Source organism: Protopterus annectens, chromosome 10.part0 (genome assembly GCF_019279795.1).
Source record: "Protopterus annectens isolate FY-2018-M chromosome 10.part0, PAN1.0, whole genome shotgun sequence".
NCBI lineage: Eukaryota > Metazoa > Chordata > Ceratodontiformes > Protopteridae > Protopterus > Protopterus annectens.
The window spans coordinates 1,679,193,484-1,679,206,638 of record NC_056744.1 but is presented as its reverse complement, the minus strand read 5'-3'; the positions used below and the strand labels follow the sequence as shown (position 1 = coordinate 1,679,206,638).

The 13,155-nt window shown below is 40.2% G+C and overlaps 1 protein-coding gene across 2 annotated transcripts in view; it reads left to right on the top strand.

The window, feature by feature from the left end:
• The window catches only part of LOC122813890 (zinc finger protein 85-like), a 118,314-nt gene that overhangs the window by 34,637 nt on the left and 70,522 nt on the right, over nt 1-13,155 (top strand). Inside the window, exon 2 of one of the 2 annotated variants that reach the window (XM_044086432.1) lies at nt 6,617-6,712. In XM_044086432.1, coding sequence (XP_043942367.1) covers nt 6,617-6,712 — 96 coding nt within the window. Of the gene's footprint in view, nt 1-6,616; nt 6,717-13,155 lie in introns of both variants that reach the window. The other variant, XM_044086433.1, reaches the window with a different exon arrangement.

Below are 13,155 nucleotides of genomic sequence, written 5' to 3'. Positions count from 1 at the left end.
AAAATATGAGGCAAAAATCTGGATGTCCTGCAAAAATCCGAAATGTTGAGAGTTATGCCTTGTACAATCTTGGTCTGTTTGTTGCTTTACTAAGAAGATTTCTGTAAAGGGCTGAAGTAAGTGTATCTCATAATATAAACATGTGTATTTTGTGTTGGAGACATGGATGGCAGGAAATTCACCTTGAGTGCAAAGCTCAAGAGTCTTGAGATGCCATATCCATGTGAAGAGCACCTGATAATACTTTATGATTATCGAAGATTGATTATAATTCTTTGTAGTTGCAGATTTATCTGGTCTATGTGCTGATGGTTACAGAAATATAAACTAAGCTAAGGTAGGGAAAACAGTCCAAAAGTAATCCAAAGAGTAGCTGGAATAAATGCCAATGAAACTTATAAAATAAGTACTTTAATGAGGTCAATAGAAACAAGCGCTTTCGCTTGGCTAAATACCGAGCTTTCTCAAGTTGAAGTAAGACTACTAATAGCAACATTAAATAATCCCTTCCCAGTCACATGGTTAATTAATTAGCCACAAATTTAAAGCTAATTAACCACAAATTTAAAATACCACAAGTTTAAAGAACAATTTCAACAATACTAAAAGCATATAACTAGATTTTTCTAAAAATGAACATAAATGTAATAAATTTAAAACAATATAAAGCACGTTTCCACAGGTCATAAATGTGACAACTAATAAAGCTTTAAAAGGTTCATAATAAATTAAGATATGTTGGTGTAAAAATGCATCATAATGCTACTCAAAAATCATAAACAGTCATTAATGTACCTTAAACAATATATGTACATGAAAAAACCTATAGGCGTGCCCTTCTAATTTTAAGAACACTGCTAATGTTGATGCTCTCATTCAAACCCGGGGGTCTGCTTGCATCCAACTTAAGTTGCCAGAGGAGCTCTCTGTATTCTAAGCTAGTTTTCCAGTCTCCACCCCTGGCATCAGGGAATACTTGTTCCAGAATTAAAAATCTAAATTCAAAATTGTTACATATGAGGGAATGCTTGTACAAAGCATTTGATTCTTTCTGTTTAAAAATATCATAAAAGTGCTCCTAGATTCTTTTCCTAAGGGGCCTTTCGGTTTTGCCTATGTAGAAACTGGTGCGGGTAATGCAAAACCCTAGATAAAACCACCCCTTTACTCCCACAGTTTATGTAATAATTGTTGCTATTAGTAGTCTTACTTCAACTTGAGAAAGCTCGGTATTTAGCCGAGCGAAAGCGCTTGTTTCTATTGACCTCATTAAAGTACTTATTTTATAAGTTTCATTGGCATTTATTCCAGCTACTCTTTGGATTACTTTTGGATTGTTTTCCCTGCCTTAGCTTGTTTTTCTTGGTTTGGTTCTTTGCTCCTTTTGGCATTTTTGGTTTTAGAAATATAAACTAAATAAACAGCACAATGGGAAGTGGTTTATGTCCTTGTGTATTCCCTGTCTAAGGCAGGCAGTTTGTTTCATGTAGTAAACAGTAGGCAGGAACGGAGTTTAAATGAAGCTTTTTCACATTCTGCTGCTGCGTACTGGACGGCACTGTCAAGATGTGATCTTAACAGCACGAAGCTGGTACTTAACAATGTTGATCAGGTCGAATCTCTGCAATAGCGCTGGACAAGGATGTTATTTAACAGTTATTGGAGTGTAATCATGGCACTTGTGCATTACACATCACCTCTAAATGAAGGACATTTAGTAACACACTGTAAGTAAGCAGAGAAGTACTATAATGTGTTCAGCTGATAATGCATGCCATATCTAAATAAGAATTAAACTGCGTTATAAGTAGTTTACTATTCGTTATTTATGCATTGTGGTTGTGGTGCTGCAGTAGCGTTGTTGCCTCACAGTTAGACGTTGCCCATTCGATTCTCAGTTAGAGCGTCTTCTGTGTGGTGACATGCATGAATGGACGTTCCTTTATTGAAGGTTGTGCGTTAGGCCCGGCAAGCAAGCACGTAAAACTCTACTGCCAATCATTAGCGGACCGGAGTTCCGCTGTGGCGACCCCTAACCGGGAAAAGCCGAAAGACACAAACAAATTTATGCATTCTGTTTTATTTTTTTCACAACTTTAACCGAGAATTACAAATGTAATAGGCCTTGATTTGCTCCTGGTTTAAAAACGTGTTTCAGTAAGGACTGATAAGCTTCCTAAATTACATAGAAAGAAAGATACTAAAACTTATTACAAACTTTCAAGAAGTAAATGCTTAATGTGTTTTTTTTTTTAATGCCTGATGGGCCCTGAATAGTTTTAGGAATGTCATCATTCATATATCGCGTTACTTGAAGACCATCTGTACTGCCTGTTAGATTTTATTAATATAATGCTGAAATTAATTATGTTGTAAATATGCTGAAAGAAAAGGCTTGCTTAAATGCAGAAACAGAGTTTACTAATATGTGATCAGCAGTCATACTAAATGACCATGGCTTGGAAAAGGAATCTGCTGAATGGACATTCTTCCCTTACAGACTCAAACAGGATGTATGCAAGAGCAAAAATGCAAAATCTGCTTTTAAAGAACAATGACATGTTATTCTGCATGGAAAAACAGGATGGCACAAGAACAGATGTTTTTTCTACAAAGATCCAAATAAAATACAGGATGTTCACACTGTCAGAAAAGCTGATCTCTGACAATGTGTTTTCTCAAAAATATGTTTTTCTTCATAAAAAACAGGATATGCTTATCAGCATTGGCACAAGAACATATGCTCATATGTTAAGCTTAGTATTGTTTCTACAGGATAAGCAATTCTCCAAATAGAATACAGAACAATGTGTTTCCTCAAAAATATGTTTTCTACATGGACATCAGGACACTGTTACAGGATATTCACACTGTCAGAAAAGCTGGTCTCTTACAAGACATTGTTAAACAAGGAAGCTTAGTATTGTTTCTACAGGACTAAAACTGTATATAAAGAGCTGTATAAATCCAGCTATTTTAGAGGGATGGTAGGGACACAAGTCCTAAGGTAAATGTTATATCTCTCACATCATCTGTACTATATGAGAAGTAAAGTTGGAACAGTACTTTTAAGCTGTAACGTGTTTCCGTTTGGTTTATTATAAAAAGTTATTGGTTACTGCTCTCTAAAGTTGATGCTGCAAAGTATATTCTCTCATCAGTGTATATTCTGCAAGTTTCTGTATGCAACAGACTGTGAATGCAAATATAACTAGACTTTGAATTTTAGCAGAATCCAGCCAGCAAGACTGAGTGTCTTAAGAACACTTCAGATCCATCCCACAGCAAGAAGCAGCAAGCAGTAAGCAGAGAGAGCTCAAAATATTTTTTCAATGGCGAGGCAGCTGAGTGACTAGCGCCATGTAATTTTTTCACTGCCAAGTTAGATGTATGCATTTAAGTATAAATTAAAGACACTTTGTGTGACTTTTGCTAGTACACTGGGTTCAAAAAAATTAAAAGTACCTGAAATGTAAAGTTAAGTGTAGCTGTCAACAAGTTATTCAGTCAGTCAAACAAGAGTGTTTATTTTATATAAGCTTCTAGAACACATTGCATTTTGACCAAAACCTGACACTGCCTCATTGATTTAACAACATTTTAAAACATATTTACAAGGTAAGAAAAGTGCTGCTGTAATACTTTAAATTTTGAATTAAATGTGGTTCTGACTGTGGGTTTCACTTTTTTTAAATAAGGATGGTGGTAGCTATTATAATGTATGGTTTCGCTGAAATAGTTAAATACCTTGTTCAAGCAAACTGCTGAAATTATAGACATGAAGTGCTGACCCCACTGACGTTGAGCTTTAGGTGTTGATACCTTTGACATTGGGATTAGCCCTAAGGCTCAGGCCTGACTCTGGATCCAGAATCTACCCTGTTACCTTTGAGCATGGCAACATCATCACTGTGATTGGCCTTCCAACTTTAAGTATCCTCCAGACTGAATGGTTTCATCACTCTGTAGGTCAGGCCACTAGGAACTGTTTGAGGTTTCATCTCTTTAGTCCCCACTTTAACTGCAGTCAGCATTGATATCAGTCAGTCAGTGTTGTTTCTGTCACTGTAGGCCATGGTCAAGCATCAGTCCAAGTGCTGATGATGCAGGCTTCCCAGAATTCCCACCCTTGATGCTTACATTCAGTTTTATGGGTGGCCATGGTGGTGCCGCGGTTAGCATTGTCACCTCACAGCAAGAGGTTCTCTGGTTCGATTCTCGGCTGGGGTGCCTTCTGTGCGGAGTCTGCATGTCCTCCCTGTGGTTGCGTGGGTTTCCTCCGGGTGCTCCAGTTTCCTCCCACATCCCAAAGACATGCTGTAGGTGGATTGGACACTCTAAATTAGCCCTAGGCATGAGTGCGTGTGTATACCTTCTGTGGAAGTTTGGGCGCCGGGCTGGCAACTCGACACCATAAAAGCTCCACTGCCAATCATGAGCGGACAGGTGATCCACTGTGGCGACTCCTAACCGGGAAAAGCTGAAAGAAGAAGAAGATGCTTACATTTAGTTTTATCTCTACTTGAGATATACCTGTACCTTTGGCCTTGGCCTTGGCCATGCACCATTCCATCCTGTAGGACAGCGGGATTAATGGGCATCTATAGGATGCATCACTTCAGGCAAGGTCTGCTGTCTTCATCCTCAGATCAGCTGCCTGTAAGGATTGGGAAGAAGGTCAAATGTAGGAGATGTACAGGCTCATCTCGGACATTAATGAGGATGCTCATTCTCTCCAGCCTCACCAGATAACTCCAAGTTTGGGGAAATTTTAGAAATGATCAGGGTAAAGGTGGGATAGTGCTCTGAGCCCCTTCATTCACCCAAGCATATCCTGTAGGATACCTTCCAATCTCCAGAGGTATTCCTCTTTGGCAATTCCCTAGTCAATAAGATAGCTTGACTGCTATAATTTCTGCATGGCAGAACTCTAAAATTGTGGCGCCCATCCCAAAGAGGACTGTCAGGCTTCTCCTGTTCAGTCTTGTTGGTTATAAACTCTTCAGTTTGACTCCATTGTTATGGCACCTGCATTCTAGAAAATTCCAGTTCTGCAGAGTCCCTCTGTTCATCCACCAAGCAAAGAGTCTCATGCTTTGGACAGATTAGGTAAGCATATTTACATATCTTCCATACTCTGTTTGTGGGTTATGCTCCGTTAGACTCACATGCTTTGCTTCCAGGGTGAGAGAGAGAGACATGGTCAGAGAAACAAACCTGTCTCTGGGGGAGGTTCTGGATGGGGACTTGAACTATAACCTTCTGTCTCAGATATCAACTCTACTGAACACTGCACCTCACGTAATGCACTGAATGGTTTTGCTAAGGCGACAGGCACTGGACTAGCAATAAATGACATCATGCCTGGCTCTGTGTCATGGATTTTGGAGATGACACCAAGGCCAAATTCATGAACCCACATTTTGATGGTGCACTGCCATGTGTTCCTTCATTTGAAAATTAACCTGAAAGGTAGCAGAAAAATGTAAAATCTTATAAATGTCAAGGGTAAATTTGAGTTTCCTCAATGCATCTTCATGTGGGTGCAGTGGCATTTGCACCAGTTTTGGTTTCATTGCCAATGGCAATATGATGATAGAGTTTCTGTGAAAGGTTAACTTGGCTGTGGCAATTTCCAGAATGAGCTTCCACTCAAAGACCACAACAAACAGAATAGTCAGACATCCCACTTTCCCTTTTCAGATGTCAGCAGTCTTCTCCCTTTGACTTTTGCCTGAGTACCCCATTCTGTAGGCAATTGGGATGATCTTGTCCTTCCATTTGCCCATGTGGATGGCAGTTATGTGGGACAATTGGGTCAGAAAAATTGTATATAGTGGCTACAAAATCCCATTCTTTTCCATTCACAGGCTGCAGTGTCTTCATTTCCCAGATGTCTCATCCTATCAAAAGAGTACAGTCAAAAGAGAAGTGCTATCCTCTGTAAAATCAAGACATCTAAGTGGTCCTGCCCAATTAGAAAGGGCTACTACTTAAGATTCTTTTCAGTGCCAAAGAAAATAAGGCACCTCAGGCCAATGCTAAATCAGACAGGTTAAACCAATACATACTCAAAGGATCCTTTTGCATGGTCACAAACCAGGTGATCCTTCCATGTCTATCCAAGTGAGAGTGGATGTGTTCTTTGGATCTCCAGGATGCTAATCTTAACATCAGAGTAGCTTAGGAGTCTGTGTGTGATTTAAGGGCAGTCATTCCTAATTCTGTTGCCATTCAGGCTCTCATCAGCTCCTGGAGTATTCATGAAGTGTATGTCCATTGTTTGCAGCAAGCCAGAGTTTTTCAGGGCACCAGGGTGTTTCTGTACTTGGGTGGGTCCTTGTTGCATCAACAATGGGTGTCTGATAGCACCAAGGTACTTTAAATGTATGATTGAAGGATGTGTCCCTGTACTTTAGTTCATAAATACATAACAGTTTAGCAAATCTGCCTTTGTAACAGGCAGTCGTAAAGTATACAACAATGCCTGCATGTCTATCCCCAAATAATAATGGCCAGTAATAGTGTCTGTATTGATGTTTTGCATTCCTTTTGACTTCTGCAACCCACATACTTTGTTTTTTTTAGTTTATGTTTTATTTTTGTCTATCCTTAGGACAAGCTGAAAACATTCTTAACACGTATAGACTCTAAAGTGAAAAACCTGAAATATTTGTGGAACAAAGAAGAGAAGGAAATCCCAGACAAAAAAGTAAGTAAGTAAGGTGCTGATTAATTCAGAATTTGATGAATGCAGAGGAGTAATAGTAAATGCATGGGGGCATCTTTTTGTGAGTTTTGGTTTTTCTTATAGATTCATAGGTAATTATAAAGCTACTAGGATGCTCTTGAGGGCCATTTTTAAGCCTAACCAATTTCCCCCTTTTGTGCTTGAATTAAGTTTTCCCGTTTGGTTAAGAGATTGGCCTTACGAATCCCATGGCTGTTGATGATTATATATCTCCACTAATATGAATAACTGGGATCATAAAATAGATAATATGGGGGGGGGGGGCATGCATGGGATAAAGCATTTAGGAACTGCCTCTGTCCATTAGCAGTCCAGAGGGTAGTCTTGCGGTATATTTTCTGTTTCCCATACATAGTTCCAAGTTGCACTTGAATATAAACAGGGATGAACTTTGTTTTATGAGGGTGGGGAGTCTGTTCCAGGGCAGTGGTATCCTCTTCAAACCTGTCCCTCCAAATTGTTTTGTTGGTGTAGAAGAGGTTTATATCCCTAGACCTGAGTATTTCTGATGTCATTTGACTTGCCTATGTACAGTAAATGCTTCCATATTCAGTTGGAGGATGCCTTGTATGTCAGTCACAGGTCACCTCTTAGCAGTCTGTGGAATACTGAGCACAGTGACAGGGCTTTAAGTTAGTAGGTTCTTGCATTATTTTAGAATTTTACCAAATGTATTTTTTTTTAGTTTATCACTGAGAAGAGTTTGGGAGAAGGTTGTTGGCTTTACTGTACTATTTTTTCATGATGAGATAATGATGAAGAAAAAACATGGAACTGTTCTAAACTCCTAAGGATTTATTTTATTTATTTTATTTGCAGTTTGTTTGCCAGGATAGTCCATTGAGCCACAAGGAGCCCGTTTTCAATGGAGTCCTGGGGAGAAAAGCTCCAGGAAAAATACAAATACATAGCACACATTGCACATATACATTATAGATTATCTCATAGGAATACAAAGTAAATATGATAAGAAAAGGTCAACAATGATAGAATACACCAGTAGAGTTCATTAAACAGCAATAAAAAACACTTTTTTTTAACAAAAGTAGCAACATAGGGTATCTGAAGTAGTTGGTCAAATAGTTCAATAGAGCTGTGGAACTATAGGAGGCAGTGCTGGTGTATTTAATTCTAGGAGAGTAGGAAGTGGCATTAGAAGGATTAGGCAGGATGGGAACAGGAGCACTTCCATTGTGAAGTTAGGTGTGAGTGCAACAAGGTTTTATATGAGGAGAGACTGCTGGTGATGCGGATAGGAGATGGTAGAGAGAATACTGTTATTTCATTTGCCACAATTTCGGGCAACCTTCTTAAGGTTAATTTTTTTAACATATGATCTGTTTGTGAGAACCTGATTTGCACACACATTTTATAAATTATTTAACCATACGATCCCCACAAGCTGTTACAAGATAGTATGGCACAGAGTGCAACGTTTCATTCCAAGTACGGCGCACTCAGGAGTGCAACAATCCCCTTATGCTATACTGTGATGTCAGTACTGGAAAATTAATTCAGCTATCTGATCTGCACCAAAGGCGAGCATGCTACCTGCTACTTCTACTACAGAGCTGGTAGCTAATATTTTGCCAACTATTCTGCCACAGTATATTTCCATTGTGCTGTATAAAAAGAAACATCTTTTATTTTTAAGAGTGCTATTTTATTTATGTATTTATTTATTCATTTACTTGCTTGCTTACGTAACTTTGATTTCCATAGGTCCACACAAGTTGTTTTGCATTCAGATGAATATTCATGAAACCATAAGCTACTCTTTCTCAAAAATATACACCCCAGGTGCATACACCTTTAATGAGCCATACTGAGGTGCAACATTCTTCCAGACCTTTCTAACCTAGATGATCTGTTCTGCACATATGTTTTTCAACCTTTTAAAGACCCCCATGAGCCATTCTTCACAACAGATATAGTCACACACCAAGGACACAGACAAGTCATTCATATTACTGACTTGTGCACAGCTCCACAGACCCACCTGAGCCGTTCGGCACAACAGATGTACTCCTTACCCCATAGTTACAGAGAAGGTGTTATACCATAAACATACCCACAGCCTTACTGACCTACGTGGGCCTTGTTTTATATACCCCAGACCCTCTCAAGTTGTTATGCATCATCTGTTATTTCTTCAGCCAGATAAACCTGTGAGTAATTTTCATAACGTATTCTACAGACTCAGACTCCGATGAGCACTTCTCTGTGACTGCAGAGCTCTATGAGTTATTGTGTGTCTCAGAACTCTTCTTCATCTCCACAGATCCACACACACTATTCCTGTGTTAAGTACTGTATGCATGCATTCTTCATGCCATTAGAATCACCTGCCCACTCTTGTATCACATATCTGGCCTTCATCAGTATAGACCCACTTGAATGATTGTACATTACACATCTGATGGATCTATGTTCTTGGCAACATAAGCTAACATGATCCATTCTGTAGTCCAGATCTATGTACACCGTGATTGTCTAGTCTGACTTTAACCATTTTCCATACCAGACATTCCCCAACACCACAGATCCACATAGATCATTCTACAAAACATGTCCACTCCCAGACATCAGATATAGATTGGACACTGACTGAGTGTGGAGTCTGTAGTTAATGTTACATTGGCCATCACTGAGCAATGTTGTGACTGAATGACAACAAACTTGTTCCAACGCCAGATGGGCTGATTTTCACATTGTTGAATTAAGTTTTGGAGTCAATACCAGCACTTATTTCTCACATTTAAAAACATTTTAGGTGCTGTAAGAAACCTTGTTCTTGCATGTCCTTGTCTTGGGTTATTGCCCAGGCACTATTGATAGTCTTCATCATCAATGTTGCAGTACTGATTCTTGGGTCTTCCTGCCATGCAGAAGCCTGCCACTGGCCCATTTTTCACAGTCTTTATACCATTCTTAGCTGATGAACATCTAAAGACTGACATGTGGACATCAGGTTATAAGAAGGGCATCCATCTGTGCCATTTTCATTTCATTCTAGCTGTGCTGTCCGATATGCTTCTTGTGTTTCAGTATACTGACAGTCTGTCAGTCAGCTCGGCTTTTCCAGAGAAGCTGTACTTCCAGTCAGATAAGTACCCCATTGGGGAAAATTTTCTTCAAAATTAATGTTCAAAAAAAGTCAACAGTTGCTTGAAGTGTGGGAAGCAAATCTCACATAATGATTTTCACTCATTTTTGTCTGTTCTGCTGGGGCCTCAACTAAATTTTTAACTGTCCAGACTAAGCAAAATTCCATGTAAAAAAACTCTAAAACATAAGGTTGAGGTACTAGCCGCTTATAAGGAGTCTACTTCTTTAGCTTCCCCAGTGCCATTGCAATTCACTGCTACAACAGGTCCTCCCCAGACTCCAGCTTTAGGTAGCGTCATTCCATAGCAATGGATGGAAAGACAAGAAGGCCAAGGACCCTGATGTTACCGAGAAGGCTACAACTCTAGGTCTTAATTTGACTGATGTTTCAGGCGAGGCACCTTTGTAACGCCATGATCTGGTGACTCCTAGGTCTGAATCTTCTGGCACAGCCCCTCTGGAGACTGCCATGGTATCTGGCCTACCTGCATATACCACTGTGGCACCTGCATAGGTTGTGTCTGAGGAAGCTCAACAGGCCTCAACTTCTGACGTCTGCACCATGGTCTCGAAGTAGGCATCTTGTCTTTCTTGATGACTGAAGCTATAACTACGGTCAAGATCTGATGACCACAACCTCAGGTCACTAATTTTAAACAGAGACCCAAACCTAAGCAAACCACTTCTTTTTTGTCGCCCTCACCACTATCCAGTTCTTCTTAGACTGAAGCCCAAGACCTCCATAAAATATGACAGGAGTTTATGGCCTTTATGAAATCTAGAGCGAACTCTCATACTCCCACTAGAGAGGCCTCTCTAGCTAAAAGTAGCAAGAAAGTAGTCTTTCAGGAAGAGGAGGAATTGTCTTACTCTGGCCACTTGCCACCGCAAACTTACCTAGACTCATACTCTGACAACACCCTCTCCCATGTGAGAATCTTTCCTTTGGGGATATCCTGCATAGGATTAGAGAGGCTTTCATTTGCAAAAGTAAGCAGTTCCCTCTGGCTCAGACCCACCACAGGGAACTGCTAAGTTTGCCTTCACCCAGACCACTGGCTATTCCTCCTGTTCCCATTGTTTTGGATGATGTCTTTGAAGACATTGCTTTATGCCCTGATTCTCTATCCCCTGTTCCTGGGAAACCAGTCAGGTTTTATTGAGTGCTTGACTCTCACAAGCACCTTTACAAAAACCCAAAGGCTGACCCTTCTTCGGTATCCACCGAATCTACAAAAGGTATACCTAAGGAACCAATCAGACCTCTCCTAACTAATGACAGAATGACAGGGAAAGTAGATTATTAGACAGATCTGGGGAAAAAAGTTTATACCTTTGTCACCCTGGCAATGAGAGCTTTGAATTGTCAGTCCCATATGCTGAAGTACATTGAATCTCTCTAGGATGAAATTCTAGCCAAGATAAAATTCTATCTGTAATATAGTTTATTTAAAAAGATACAGGAGACAGCCAGAGAAGCTTTACAAGTTTCCAAACACTCCATAAAATGTGGCTATGTTGCTTGAGATGCTTCCTACAGAGCAGCTGCCTCAGGTTCTGTCATCCACAGACATGCATGGCTCAGGACCCAGCCCATGTCAGATCAGGTAATGGCTGAACTAATGGATGCCCCATTAGAAAAGGAACTTCTTTTTGGTCCTCCAGCTGAACAAGTTTTTGAGAAGCTGGATAAAAAAGGAAAGCAAATTAAAATAGTGAAAAATTTACCTTTCTCCAGCCTTGAGGTATAGCAGGAATTACCCTTCTAAACCTTGGGCTTTTCCACCTTAACAAGACAAGGGGAAGCCTCCCCTCCCTTATCCCACCCCAAGCCTTTGGCTGGAAGATTCCCCTTACACTTAAACCAGTGATAAACCATTACCAGGCACCAATGGGTCCTCAGTATCATAAAGAAGGGATGTTACATCTAGTTCAGGGACCCCCCCCCCCATTCTTGGGATTGCCAAAACCACCAAAAGAACAAGAAAGCCTCTTGCCACTCATCCTCTGGGCACTGCTTCACCAAGGGACCATCCAGCCAGTTCCTCCCAAGATATGAGGGAAATGGTTTGTATTTAAGGATTCTTCTAGTCTCAAGAAAGGAGAGGACCTGGAAGTCCATCTTGGATCCCACAAAGTTCAACTTGTTTCTCAACATCCCAAATTCAAAATGCTTACTTTGTAAAACTACTGCCCATGATCAACCATAATATCTGCATGGTCACTCTAGAACTAAATGATGCTTAACTCCATGCCCCCATGGCAGAGACACACCTATGATTTGTAGCAACAGGTTCTAACTTTCAGTTCTGTGCTTTGCCATTTGCTCTCTCTACTGTTCCCAGAGTTTTCATGAAGCATCTGGCTCCTCTGATAGCACATTGCAGATCTCTGGGTCTTCATATTTACACCTACTTTGATGACTGTTTCATTCATGGAAAGTCCACATCAGAGACAACTATATGCCTTGTAGATCACAGTAGACTGCTTTCAGAAGGTAGGTTTCAACTTAAATCTTCACAAATCTCAAACTCAGAAGGTAGGTTTCAACTTAAATCTTCACAAATCTCAAACTCTTCTTCAAAAGATTTAGTAACAGAAAGTTTTCTTTCTCCAAAACAAGGTTACTTTCTTGTCAAGCTGTCTAAACAGTCTGCTTCTAAAGCAGCTCATCACTGCAAGAGAAATCCTGAGGACACTGGAGTACATGGTCTCATGATCCCAACTGCAAAGTCACATGTGTCAAAACGTCAGTGGTTCCTGAAAGATTCTTGGAAATAGCATTCTCAACCTTTGTAAACCCTACTGCCTCTCTTTCCGTGCCAGAAAAAGGAACTCATGGTGGAAGAACACCATACAAAGGAACCCAGGGGTGAATTTCTCTTTGCAAGAAGCAGACAAGACCATCACCACAGCCATAGGTGCTGGAACCATAGAGTGAGGGGGAAGGGGCGCCCCCCCCCACACACTTTTGCATGTCATTGCCAAAATTTGCCGACCATCCAACTAAGCACATTTCTGGTCCGAGTCTCTGAGATTGCACCATACACCATTCCTTCCAACTCATTACAAATAAACTCCATCTCCGAGATCGCACTACAACAAAAGTCAGGAAATGTTAAATTTCATGATCCCCCCTGTAGTGCAGTCTCGGAAACTGTAATGCATATGCATTAGCAGCATGCCATTAGTTATACTTAATATATAAGGGGGGCTGAAATGTCTTGATTAACCATATGATGTGCACAAAAGATTCAGAGACATATCTACGTTACGAACATAATCCTTTACAGCAT